Raw genomic sequence first — 13,839 nt, 5'->3', positions numbered from 1 at the left:
TGGTGAGGTCGAATTTCGACAGACATGACATATTTAGCTCATTATCATGTAAGTTGTGAATACTTCAGAGGATAATGATGATCATGTTGTGTTTCATATAATTATAATAAAATATGCCTGTTCCAGCATCCATATGCGCACGTAATAATCTAGCGCTAAACAAAATACTTGAACTAACTTAATATTTTATACCAAAGTCAAGTCTAATATTGTGTAATGAATTTAATACAAACATTACTTTAAAATTCCATACTATACTAGATAGAATATAGATATAATCATATACAATTAATATAGTAAAAGTATAAATTACTATTGCTACGGGAGTGGTTTATCCATTTATAGCTTATAGTACTTATAAAGTTCGGAACAGATGAATTGTTTCCCTTTCTTCAGGAGCAATCAAGCAGTTCACGGTAGGATAGAATAAATATCACGAGGGAAAATCAAGGGCACACTTAGTGATAGTCAGTGCAGTTTGAGGTCAGTACATCGTTAGTTTCCATTTCTTCTTTAAGAGCATTAACATCTTCCCAACCGAAGAATCCAATCCATCACTCAGAAAATTTAATATCGTGATTCTAATATGATCATTACGTATCCTTCAAGCCTTCTATAATCTTTGACATATAAATGGTGAATTTTGAAACTGAATCAATAATTCTTTTAAATAATTCTATACAGCAGTTTGTACTAGTACCTTCTTCAATATTTTCAACTATTATTGTTTCTTCAAATGTATTTTCTAACCTCCCTAGTATAGCATTATTTTTAAATTCGTCATCGTATTTTAAATGCTTCGGTTGATTTTGATATCAAAATTAAACATTGTCATATGAATTTTGATATCTGAAAATATGGCAAGATCTGACCTACAAAACATGTAATTCAATGATCATGTGATAGAAATTTAAAATCAAGAAACTTTTTCTTCATTGTGGCTTTTTGAAAAATAAACAAGGTCGCCAATTACATTACACTAAATAAAGAATAAGTGAATTCTGTCAACAGACTTCATCTTCATTAAACGAATTCATAATAGATTCTTTCCACTGCTGTGTTGTTGAAGTTCTTTGTTCTCAACCCAGATTTATGAAAATATATTGAAATTGATGAACGAGTTCAGTATTTTGATTTCAATAACACAGTTAAACTTTCCCATGCAATGCCGCCAAACTGCACACACAAACTTTAACAATGAATGAACGTATTTTGTCTTTCTAAATTTTAAAGATATTTTACTCAGTGTCCATTAATGCATAAATATTGGTAACAATTGATGAAATTAATATTAATTATTCAAGGTATTACTGTTTGCATTATGATTTTATTACCTCACTCTTCCTCTGGCTCACTTATTCAGGTTCATGAAACAATAAAAATTAATTCATATCACCATCAGGATTAACAATTTTGCCATCCCATGAATATTGTCTATTTATAGATCAACAGACCATCCCGTAGTGGAAATTACCGAACTGGTTTCTAATTTTATTTGCAAATTCCGATTAATATCTGATTGAACGGCATTTTAATAAATCTGCCAGTGAGTTATCTTAATCACCGCAGTGTACCTCTTCAAACCAGTTCTATGATCGACGCCAAATTTTCTTTTAAAACCTGCTTCCTCTCGCGAAGCCTCCACTAAAGAGTGCCTCGTTTGCATCGTTGGCTTCCTTTGCAGTCACCAAATTTTGCAGCGACCAATTTATGGTTCTGTCGATTTTGTGAAATAGTTTATCCATTGTGGTGCTATAAATAGTTTTAGACGCTAGATAATTACTAAGACGGTGAACTTGCCAATTTCTTTGTGCATAAGTCGATGTTAAATGATTGTTAAAAGTTCATTCTTGGAATCATTCCTTCTTCGAACATATAGCAAGGAGAGTTTATTGCTATTCGTATTCATTAATACTGTCTTTTATTTGAAAACAAACACTACATCATTTTGTTCTGCCGCATATCCATTTGATGCTTTAATTTTTCAAAACGGATCTAATAAATTCTACAGGTGCCATGCATAATTTGCCATTATTACTATCAGAGGATGCCTCATTATTACCTAAAAGCATTAAAAATAAAATATTGAAGCATTAGCAAAAGCCAAAATCATAAATAAAATTAATAAATGCATAATATTGTAATTGTATAATACCTTATTCAGACACCTACAAAACTAATTGCAAAAGCAAAAGCTCATAAAAAATATATAAGGTGCCCATTCTTTAGATGTTGTATTTGTACTGCCTGCAGTTGAACGGTGAACTTTTATTAAATATTTTCTGCCATTATATTAAATATGTTACGTATATATTATGTTTGAACGATAATAGAAACATTGAAACTATAACCAGTGCCTAATCTAACAAAAGCGTTACATATCACATAATATGGTACAATCCTGAGAACATAATATTAGTATCTTTGATAACTGCGACAGTTATTACTGAACATTGTAGTTTTGCCGATGGCGGATCGTCGTGAATCGTTTTAACAGCATCGTACCTTCCCAACAGTGTAAGACGTATAAACTCGGCGGTATTCAAATGAACACAAGCGGCAGGCATCTTAATGGCTCTGTGTTCCATCATAATTTAACACAGGCTACCGTAAAGGCCACGGCTCTCTGTACGGTTGCGGCTGTGCTGAGCGCCATATTCGACAGCTGATAACCGCCTCTGTGTTTACAACCATTGTCACTGATCAATTTATTGAAACTGCCACCTACTGCAGCAGATCGTGCCATGGAATTGTATGTTAACTCGATGGTGATAAGAGCGTGACGTATATGTCTGTGTCCGGCGGCGGCAATACCTGAGTGTGCCAGGTAATTTCATCGGTGAAAAATGGTACTTTTTAGAAAGACAAAATGTTATTCCATGCATGATGCGGCTGGTAATTGATGTCAATAAAATCTGAGTTCAAACTTCAACAGTGCCTACGCAAGTCCTCCATTCAGTGTATTGTGCTACTTTCAAGCAATGTTTTATGATCATTTAATGTTTCTCCGTACAATATGAACATACTGAGTTATTTGAAAGCAGCTAATAATTGACCTATGTTGACCAAATCGTGAAACACCAGTGATACCAGCATTAAACGTAAACTTATCTTCTGCTGATGCTCATCTGTTGAGCGATACCCCAACAAAGCACACTTTTCATCAGACTCAATATATTTACAGTATAATTTTTAAAGATGACCGTAAATACATAACTCTTAAGTTATTTCGAGCATATTATGACATGTAATTCAGAATACCGAACCTGTAAAGTATTTCTTGATGTATTAAGTATTATGTACGGCTAATCCTTGATGACTCTTAGGTATATTGATGACAGTATACACGGGCCGGCGGATATGTGATGCGTTTACTGCTGTTATCAAATATGTTATTTTCATTATCATGGCGGCTGTTACCCGACCAATGATATTATGACCATGTTCCATTATAACACGAAATATTGACCATTCAGTACAGGCCTGTAATACTGACATAAACACCTGGCAAGGATTAACACAGTGTCCAATGAAAACTGCATGATGAATGACAACGAAATCATCATACAATTTTCATCTAATGTGCAAAATCGGAAAAACGACGCACTCAACAGCTTTCGGCGAGAATACAAGCTGAGCGATACTTGATTTAAAAATATGTGATATTTATCTTAAGTGAACTGACAAGTGTGCGTTGTTTGTATTTGTTACCGAGTTCCTAACTAAAAGTTAACACAAGTGAGTTAATTAATCCAATAGAAATTGAAAAACTTCATGATATTGAATTAGATATTGGAAATTTCATAACTCAAACTAACGCTATAAATGATTATTCGAAATCAGTCATCCTTCAACGAAGTAATGTTCCTAGTAATGATTTTCAATATCCATTTTCAATTCATACTAAAAAAGGTAAATCGGAAAAACGATTTTTAAGAAAAAATCACTTTGAAAAGTTTCCATACATTTTGTAAGGTTTGTGTTTTGTTTTCAACTTCAAACAAAGGGGGTATGCATAAAACAGAGCAATTAAAAAGCTTGGTTACAGAACCAGTAATTAAATTTGCAAAGCTATTAGGAAAAGATGGTATTTTAGAATTACACAATAATAATGGCTATCATAAAGATAATTTACAACGAGCAAATGACTTTTTGAATATCTACAATCATCCTGAAAAAGAAGTTATCAATTTAGTAAACGATCAACGTTAAAAACAAATATTAGATAACCGTGAACGATTACGACCAATAATAAAAACGATTGTTTTCTTAGACCAGCAAAATATACCGTTGCGTGGTCATCGTGATGATGGTTTTATTTATCAAGAAGATGGGGGAAAAGTTGATTCTGTCATTAATCAAGGAAACTTTAAAGAACTTCTTAAGTTTCGAATTGATACTGGTGACCATTTACTTAAAAATCATTTGAAAACTACTGGTGAAAGAGCTACTTACATAAGTAAACTAACGCAAAATGAAACAATCGAGTGTTGCAAACTAGAAATATTACATTTAATACTTTTAGTAGTAAAAGAAACAAAATATTTTAGTATTCTATTTGATGAGACCACAGACTTATCTAACATTTCTCAAATGTGTTTAATTATTCGGTATATTTTACATGGAAAATCTTATGAAAGATTTTTAACATTTATCGATTGTCATAGCTATGTTTATAATAAACGAAAACACCAACAATTAGATGTTCATTTGGATGACAACGATGAACCTCAAGAAATATTAAATAGTAAATTGGAACCTAAATTAACTGGAGAACTTTTGGGAAATACAGTCGTAAAACTATTGCAAGAATTAGAATTAGATTTAAATTACTGTGTAGGCATTGGGACCGATGGCTGTTCCGTTATGATATCTGCAGTCCGCGGCGCTGTCCAACAAATTAGAAAAATTGCTAAAAATGCAATACATAGTCCTTGTTCAAATCACGCCTTAAATTTAAGTATTTCAAAATCGTCTACTGTACAATCAATTCGCAACTGTGTTGGAGTAATAAAAGAAGTTACTTCTTTTTTTCATATATTTGTCAAACGTAATTACGTTCTTCAACAACATTTGACTAACCATAGAAAATTGCATAATTTATGCGAAACACGATGGATAGAAAGGCACGACAGTGTATTTCATTTTAAGGAATCAATAATTGAAATTATTGACACTTTAACTGAAATATCTGGATGGCAGGATAATATTTCTTCTTCGAAAGTTAAAATGATGATATCTGCTATTTGTAATTGTGAATTTATATTTTCTCTTTTTTCATTATCAAATTTACTAGCTGTTACTTTTCCGATAAGTAAAATTTTACAAGGCAAAGATCAAGATATTGTTGCTGCATCTGAATGTATCAAAGATGTATATTTAATACTTGGACAAAATCGTGAAAAATGTGAAGAAAAATTTCAATCTATGTTTAAAGAGTGTGAATTAATTCTAAACAAACTTGATGTTGATATTAAATTGCCCAGGATTATAGCACATCAAAAACATAGAGTTAATGCTACATCATCAAACAACCCTGTTGATTATTATAGAATTAATATTTATATTCCTTTATTGGATAATGTATTAGAAGATTTTGATTTCCGATTCTTAAGCAAGGAAAATTCAAATATTACTTTATCAATACAACGTATACCAAAATATGTTGTCAAAATGAAAACTGAAGACTACAATAGCTATTTTGCAAAAATTATAGAAATAATGACTAAAGATTACACATACTTTCAAAATGTTTCAGAACAAGCCATAGAGAATGAAATAAATATGTGGTTTACTAAATGGCTTAGACTTCAAACGGAAGGTAAAATATATATTTTAATATAATTAACTGATAATTTAATTTAATTTAAATGTATTTTTTTAGGAAAAAATATTCCAGTTAATGGGTTGGATGCTCTAAGTATGTGTCCAGAATCTATATTTCCAAATATAAATAAAATGCTGATTATTATTTGTTCACTACCAATCAGTGTCGCGACAGCAGAACGCAGTTTCTCAACACTCAGAAGGTAGGTACATGACTTACCTACTATAAGTTTACATTTAAATTTTAGTACCTATCTATTATTCATAAAATATCATATAACTTTACTTAACATAAATTAATATTCAAAAAAAATAATTTACATAATACTTTTATTAACTATTTGTTAAGTAGCCAAATCATTATTTTATTAGAATTGTTATACATTTTTAACTTTATTTTTAATCTAATTATATTAGGCTGAAAACAACAACAATTGGCGAAGAAAGGTTGAACGGGCTAGCATTACTTCACATTCATAAAGATATTCCTATAGATACAGAAAATATTATTACACGTTTTGCTAAACAAAAAAAAAGACATATGCTTTTATTGTAGATTTTTATTATTAAAACGGTTGAATAACTGTGCATCTGTGACTAAACTTTTTTTTATTTAATTGTAAGTACAAGGTGAACCTATTTTGGATAATTTCATAATATACTACGTATAATAAAAAATGTTTGTTCTATTTGAAGTATTTGCGTTATTTCAAAATATTGTGGGAAAATTATGGGCTCTCCAACGACTCATTAGTGTCCTATGATTATTATAATTTCCGCCCCTCCCCTTAAAAGTCAGTTATAACCGCCACTGGTATGCGGCAGGCCCGTGTCCATGTTATGGCGCGTATCGGCTGTGTACCGGTAGTTCGCGAATGTTCTAGAACAATAGTATACTTATATATATCACTGCGCTACAGTGGCGAAACGAGTAGTATCGTGACAGTGGTCTATGCGACATGTTCGTCCTTTACTTTTTTTTACTTTTGTAGTTGAAGAATAAAAATGTGTGATCGTACCTATATGTTTACCTTATTTTTTCTAAAAAAGGTCTTGATCGCTCGCGATCTCTGAGAGTACCCCAACAATTATAATTTCAATTTCGGAAAAAAAAATTCCCGAAATATTCTGATGGTAAAATTATTGAAGAAGAAAATAATTTTAAATACCTATGTAAATGGATTGGCGCGGGCTGTACGCGGTCGTATCCTCATAGCGTGTAGGTAGGACAGGTAGGTACTATACTACTATAATAGTATAATATGTAATAGGCATATTATTTCTATTTTTGTTCATAATATATTTCCCGGAACGTCACGGCATGGTTTGGTGCGTCCTTATCGTAGTTTTGTATAAATATAATATGTACGACGTACGTACGTATGTTAGTATTGATAGTTTAATGATATTGTGTAATTCTAATTTCTATCAGTCTTTCCACTTTTGTCATCCGTACTTGTTGTTCTTCACGTTTTAATATTTACGTATAGTGCGTGTTTTTTCTATTTAATTTAACATTCAAGTGATTTAACTTTTTGGAATGGCTAAGCGCGCGTTACCATATAAAGATGATTTTTTGAAGTTTGGTTTTACAGAAATAAAAGTTCGATCGGGATTAGTGCGTCCTCAATGTGTGTTCTGCCTGCAAGTTTTGTCAAATGAATCAATGAAAGAAAATCAACTCAAGCGGTATCTCAACACTGTTCATCTTATATTGATAAATAAACCATTACAATTTTGGAAGGAACATAAAAATGAAATAAAACGTATGCGTCTTGATTGTCCGTCCAATACACGTCTTACAGTTTCATTACAGAAAACAACAAAAGCATCATTTGACGTTGCTTGGAAAATCGCACGCTCTAAAAAGGCACATAACATTGAAGAGGAACTTATCAAACCAGCAGCTATTCTATGGTTAGAACGGTCTGCGGAGATGACACTGCTAAAAAATTGGAATTAATCCCACTTTCGGATAACACAGTTAAACGAAGAATAGACCTTATGTCTGAAAATATTTTAAAACAGCTAGTACATCAAGTGATTGCAGCTAATAAATTTTTAATACAAATTGATGAATCTGTTGATATTCATAATAACGCCCAATTGATGGTATACATATGTTATCGAAGTACTGACGATTATCGTGAAGAATTTTTATTTTGTGAGCCTCTTCTTACAACGGCAACAGGCTTAGATATTTTTAATAAAGTTGATGGATTTTTTCGGAAAAATAATCTAGCTTGGTGTAATTACGTTGGAATCTGTTCGGATGGTGCACCGGCAATGCTTGGGAATCGAATAGGATTTTGTAAACAAGTTCAGGAAGTTAACTCAAATGTTGTAATTATTCATTGTTTTTTACATCGAGAAAATTTGGCAACTAGAACAATTCAGCCAGAACTTTTTTCAGTACTTCAAGACGTAATTCAAATTGTCAATTTCATAAAATCAAGAGCACTAAATTCAAGAATATTCCATGCCATGTGTAACGAGATGGGATCACAGTATATAAATTTACTTTATCACTCGGATGTACGTTGGCTTTCCCGTGGAAAAATTCTTACCCGTGTAATGTCTTTGCGTTTAGAAATACAAATTTTTCTAACGGAAAAAAACACTCATTGGCTGATAAATTTAATGACGATTCGTGGGTCGCTAAATTGGCTTTTCTAAGTGATATTTTTGGACAGTTAAATGAATTGAATATTGAGATGCAGGGGAAGAATAGGACAATGGTCGATATTGGCGAAAAAATCTCATCATTCAAACAAAAGCTCACACTTTGGCGGGAAAAACTGTTTCAAGGAAAAATTGCTACATTTCCCCTTTTAAGTGAATTTCTTGAAGATTCAACAAAGGGAACATTAAATGACTTAAAATTACTACTTCAAGAGTACTTGGACAAATTACAGATAGAACTCGATCGATATATACCAGAAAACGTAGAGCTCAGTAAATACAGTTGGGTAAGAAATCCTTTTGAAATTTCTGTTCACGAAGTTGGTGAAGACATTTGCGGGTTCCAAGAAGAACTTCTTGACCTTCAAGCCAGTCAAGTCTTAAAAGAAAATTTTTCAAGAATGTGTTTGACGCAATTTTGGGCACAATTAAAAGATAAACCGATTTTATCAAGAGAATCCGAAAATGCATTGCTACCATTCACAACCACATACTTATGTGAAGCCGGTTTTTCTACGTTAGTTGTCATCAAAACAAAGTATAGAAACCGCCTTGACGCTCAACACGATATGCGATGTGCACTTTCAATGAATATACATCCAAGTATCGAAGAATTCGTGGAATATGTTCAGCATCAAGGAAGTCATTAAGTAAGAGTTAATACAATTAATACCATGTCAAATTTGAAACAAAGAATAAATTGCTTTTTATAATATTTTAAGACGGAAGTCACGTATGTTGATAAGTTTTTTATTTGTATTTTATAAATTTATTTTATTTAGTATTTGAAGATAGATAAATGTACCAACATATTTACCGATTTGATGTTAATAAATGAAAGTGATGTTTGCAATTATGTTCTTTTTTTTTGGGTCGCCAAAAGTTAAATTCAAAATTTTAGGGTCACTCTCATAAAAGGTTGGGAACCACTGATGTAAACAATCAAATATCGATTTGGTAAAAAGAGTCGACTATTTGAATTTAGCGGGTGATGTACGATCAGTTTGTAATAAATGTACATTTAATGCATGGCACATGTTTTTTTAGTTTTTATAATTTGTAAATTATAGTCGTAAAATTTGTAGTTGACTTTTCAGTGGCCTAGTAATTTTAAAATATTTATTCACATTGGAAAATTTATATAAATATTAAATAACACATTATATATCTATTTAATTATTTAACTATTTATACAATTTATATATTTTCATATTTTATACGCGGATTAAACGCAATTATATAAATATTCAGTGTTCTATTATTTAAAATAATACGACTATAATTATTGACTTATTAAAATGTATATTAAATAATTGTTTAAATTACATATATTTTAGATTTTATTTTTTTTTATTGATAAATATCAATCACAATCAAATTACGGCATCATGTTTTATTTTAAAAATATTTATTATACTTGGGATCTTAAATTTATCATATGATCTGTTTGATTGTCCGGTGGTTTTTTCACGTTACGAGACAATATGTTTATTTGATAGAATAATGTAAAGCACAGTACAATCAATATGATTATAAATATTTTTCGTACGGTTCGGTGATTATACACATACCGCCAACGGTCTTACACCCGATACACCTATGGCACGGAGGATAGTGCACATGTGTACAGCACTGAAATAGTCTGTATGTTTTCAACACATTTGCGTGAAACATCAATGTCGGGTACCTGATTATTAGTTCGAACGGTCTGTCACATTTTTTACACGCTGGATCGTTGCTCAAACAACATGGCTGTCTGTTGTGCGTGTGATTTGTACATGCACACGTACATTTGTAAATATTATCCACGGATAAGAAATGATCACGAATCTGAAAGTCATTTATACGATATTCTAGTTTTCGGACAGTGATCTTGTTCGTCAAAAACAATGGTAATTCGTCCGTGTTACACATCATGGTGTTGTAATAAAATATTAAACTAAACATAAGAGTATGAAATCACGAAACCGACTGATGAAACAACCATAGCGTATCGATGTTTATACAAAAAATTTATCGAGCAAAAAATTGTAAACACAACCGACATAAAAAATGAACCGTTGATGTGACAAACATTGCAAACGTTATGTTTTAGGAAAAGAAGGGGCAGATATACACAATACCTTATAAATTGAACGTTATAAAACTTAAAAAAACGTTGTTTTTTAACTATAAAATTGTAATGTCAAAGCAGCGTGTTCGCTAATCCATAAAATATATCACATGCAGAGCCGTGCCGTGGGGGGGGCCTAGGGGGCATATGCCCCGGGCGCATGGTTTAAAGGGGCGCCAAACATTTTTTTTTTATAATATTTTAAACTTTACATAAATAAAATATATGAGAAAGATTATTGTTTACAATTATTTTGGACCATTACAAATTTTTTCTGAACAAATTTCTGACTATGTTTGAGGAGTAACAATTAGTCAACCAAACGTTTTATTCTTGTTATATTATTGGCTTTATAATAAATTATCGTATTCTTTATCTCAAAATCGACTGCACGCGAAGTGCGATAAGCGTTAGTAAATAAAAACCAGATACAAATTATAAATAGAAGTATATAACACAAAATAATATAATAAACAATATTCTTACGTGATTCCTTATCCATGATATGTTTTTAGTTGTATAAAAATAATGAAGTGTGTAAACGATGATATGAAAATGTGAAGTGGAATTATTTTTAACACGATAACAAAAATGAGCTACAATTAACAGGACGACTGATTTGATAAACAACGACGATCAAGTGATAGCTCTGATGGAAATGATTGGCAGTGTAAAAGAACAGGACGACAATGCCGTTCATCCCGGAGTGATACTCCTGTTGATTGGAATATTTTGCACAGCCCACGTCGAAACACTTATGAATCCAAAAAAGTGGTTGCACCAATCTATACAGAAAGTATGGACGGAAGCGATGTTGAATTTGGAGGCGGAAACAGTGACAGCGATGTTGATTTGTTTGAGGAAGAGTTTGAAGACATCTTACAGAGATATGCCCGTTCAGTGCATAGTAAACCTGTGTCAGGAGTACACCGTTACATCAGTTAAGTTATTGTGCCCCTTGGACCTAACGGAATTGATAAGTGTTTATAAGAATTTGAACGAACAATTGAACGATAGCCACCTAGCCATTGGTACATCATCGCTAGTCACGGAGATCATATCCACGTGTCCCACATCTGCTCCAGTTCAAACGGCTCTTGTCGATGCAGTTGGCTTCAACGGTGTAACGGATGGGCGCAATTCGGAAAACGTCGACTTCGTCGAATTACTAGAGCAGCCGCACTCACGGTTCCAGATATCGCCAACATTTTGCGATACTTATCTGAAGGCACTCGACGTGTCGAGAGAGTTGGTGGATTCACAGAAGATGAAAGATTATCTAATCGATATCAACATTTATCGGCAAGTATTTTTATTAAATTATTTATTGGAACAACGCAAAATATTTTTAAACGAAAAAATTTTAAGACAAAATACTTTTCGATTAATTAAACGTCCATTAAACGTACAAAGCTTATACAGGCGAAAAGATATACCTAAAAGAGGTAAAGGTTATTTAGAATTGACAATTTACAATTCTTTATTTATTAAGAACGTAACCAGAGTACTAAATTGTGCTGAACAACAAGCTTTTAACGTTTGTAAATTATTAATAAATTTGGAAGAATATATGATTCGTAATTACGGATAGTTTGAGTCATCAATACTTATTCATTTCAACGAATATAAATATTGCTATAGTCGTTGTATGCGTTGTAATTATGTTCATAATGTTATTGATGATAATAATTTACGTAATGACATTAAAAATACTTATTCGTTGTTACATTCAAATCAAATTGATAAGATTATGGAATGTAAATCAATAGTAAAACCATATTTTTTTCTTACAGCAAAGAAGACATAGAAGATCGGGACAAGCAGGACTATTGGATGGGAGCGGAGGTACGAACTCGTATGACTTTCAATGCGAAAAACCCGATCGTCGGTCAAATGAAACAGATGGTGAAGAAATTTACTCAGGAAATACAAATGTCAAACACGGTAAAGTTAAGAAAAAAGGAAAGAAGTCGTTATCAGCGGAGTACGGCCCGTTAACCATTAGTCAACTGCTATATGAATACCCAACGTGTCCCCCTACAGCATTTTATCATACAAAAGAATTTTTTAATAATCCTAATGTAAATGATACTTTAAGTAATTGTAAATTTGCTGAACGCGATATGCGTAATTGGTGTTCAAAACTCAATTGGTGGACCTTAACCGATTATAAAAATTATTATAACGATCAAAAAGTACACCCATATTTCAATGCTTATAATCGAATACATTCCGAGGTTTATTATTCAGTAGATGCATCGGTCGACATAGCAAATAGATTATTATTATATCAATACAATAACAATACCGAATGCGTAGCCGATTTTTTACAAGATTTATTAAATGTAATAGATAAACGCGTACCTAAATTAAATACTATAGCTATACACGCGATGCCAAACGCTGGTAAAAATTATTTTTTCGACGTTGTGTCAGCGTTTTTCATTAATTATGGTAGTATAGGAACAGCTAATAAAAATAATATGTTCGCATTTCAAGAGGCCGCCGGTAAACGTTTAGTTTTATGGAACGAACCCAATTACGAATCATCGCATATCGAAAAATTAAAGGAATTACTAGCGGGCGATACAACACGTGTACATGTAAAATATCAAGGCGATGCACCATTACAAGGTCCACCAATTATTATATTGACAAATGATAGCTTATCTATATTCGGTATGTCAGAGTTTAAGTCGCGTATTAAATTACATCGTTGGCGTACAGCTGAGTTTTTACGTCAATACGATAAAAAAATACATCCATTATTTTTATTACCATTATTTGAAAAATATGAAATAGAACAGCGGTTCTTAACCTTTTGTAGAACACGGACCCCGATGAAAGATTTTTAGAGATCGCGGACCTCCTACCAATTTTTTTTCAAATACCTACCTTTTTTTTTACAAAACATATCAAGTTATCATAACCAAAATTATAATAACTATTTTATACTACAAATTATAGAAGTAGACATAACAAAATGTACACATTTATAATTATTACACTTGAACATCATTAAACACTTAAATTTAAAAAAAAAAATTGTAATATAAATTATTTTATTATTAATTATTATTATTATTATCTTATTCTTAATATTCTTAACCCTTTCAGGACCACACAGTGATTTAACCAAAATCAAAAATTTTTGACAATTCTACTATATTAGAGTGTTTTAATAAATAAAATGAAAATTTTTGTTATGGAAATTGGGA

The 13,839-nt window shown here is 31.7% G+C and overlaps 3 protein-coding genes and 1 pseudogene across 3 annotated transcripts; all 4 read left to right on the top strand.

Annotated features, from left to right (window-relative positions):
- Window positions 1–3,759: 3,759 nt before the first annotated feature.
- Window positions 3,760–6,382, top strand: LOC112600875 (52 kDa repressor of the inhibitor of the protein kinase-like; the record flags this gene model as incomplete). The annotated part of the gene is made up of 6 exons (XM_025348194.1): window positions 3,760–3,912; window positions 4,007–4,207; window positions 4,274–4,459; window positions 4,703–5,821; window positions 5,885–6,029; window positions 6,244–6,382. Coding segments are annotated over 6 exons (1,943 nt in total), but the record flags the coding sequence as incomplete, so codon positions are not given.
- A 984-nt stretch (window positions 6,383–7,366) lies between these two features.
- On the top strand, window positions 7,367–7,789 carry LOC112600874 (protein FAM200B-like). The gene has a single exon (XM_025348193.1). The coding sequence runs from the start codon at window positions 7,367–7,369 to the stop codon at window positions 7,787–7,789; it is 423 nt and encodes a 140-aa protein (XP_025203978.1).
- Window positions 7,790–7,830: 41 nt separating this feature from the next.
- On the top strand, window positions 7,831–9,158 carry LOC112600873 (zinc finger BED domain-containing protein 5-like). The gene is made up of 2 exons (XM_025348192.1): window positions 7,831–8,333; window positions 8,417–9,158. The coding sequence occupies exons 1-2, from the start codon at window positions 7,831–7,833 to the stop codon at window positions 9,156–9,158; spliced, it is 1,245 nt and encodes a 414-aa protein (XP_025203977.1).
- A 2,261-nt stretch (window positions 9,159–11,419) lies between these two features.
- Window positions 11,420–13,300, top strand: LOC112600872 (annotated as a pseudogene).
- The last annotated feature ends 539 nt before the right edge of the window (window positions 13,301–13,839 follow it).

Source organism: Melanaphis sacchari, unplaced genomic scaffold (assembly GCF_002803265.2).
Source record: "Melanaphis sacchari strain LSU unplaced genomic scaffold, SCAv2.0 Contig739_pilon_pilon, whole genome shotgun sequence".
NCBI classification, from domain to species: Eukaryota; Metazoa; Arthropoda; class Insecta; order Hemiptera; family Aphididae; genus Melanaphis; species Melanaphis sacchari.
Note: the sequence above shows the minus strand (reverse complement) of the source record. Positions and strands in the feature narration are given on the sequence as shown.

What these genes read in the sequence shown, in the direction of transcription:
- LOC112600874 (XM_025348193.1), top strand. Translation starts at nt 7,367, where the DNA reads ATGGCTAAGCGCGCGTTACCATATAAAGATGATTTTTTGAAGTTTGGT.
- LOC112600873 (XM_025348192.1), top strand. Translation starts at nt 7,831, where the DNA reads ATGTCTGAAAATATTTTAAAACAGCTAGTACATCAAGTGATTGCAGCT. An exon ending in TGTAACGAGATGGGATCACA is followed by an intron (nt 8,334 to 8,416) that starts GTATATAAATTT and finishes CTTTGCGTTTAG; the next exon opens with AAATACAAATTTTTCTAACG.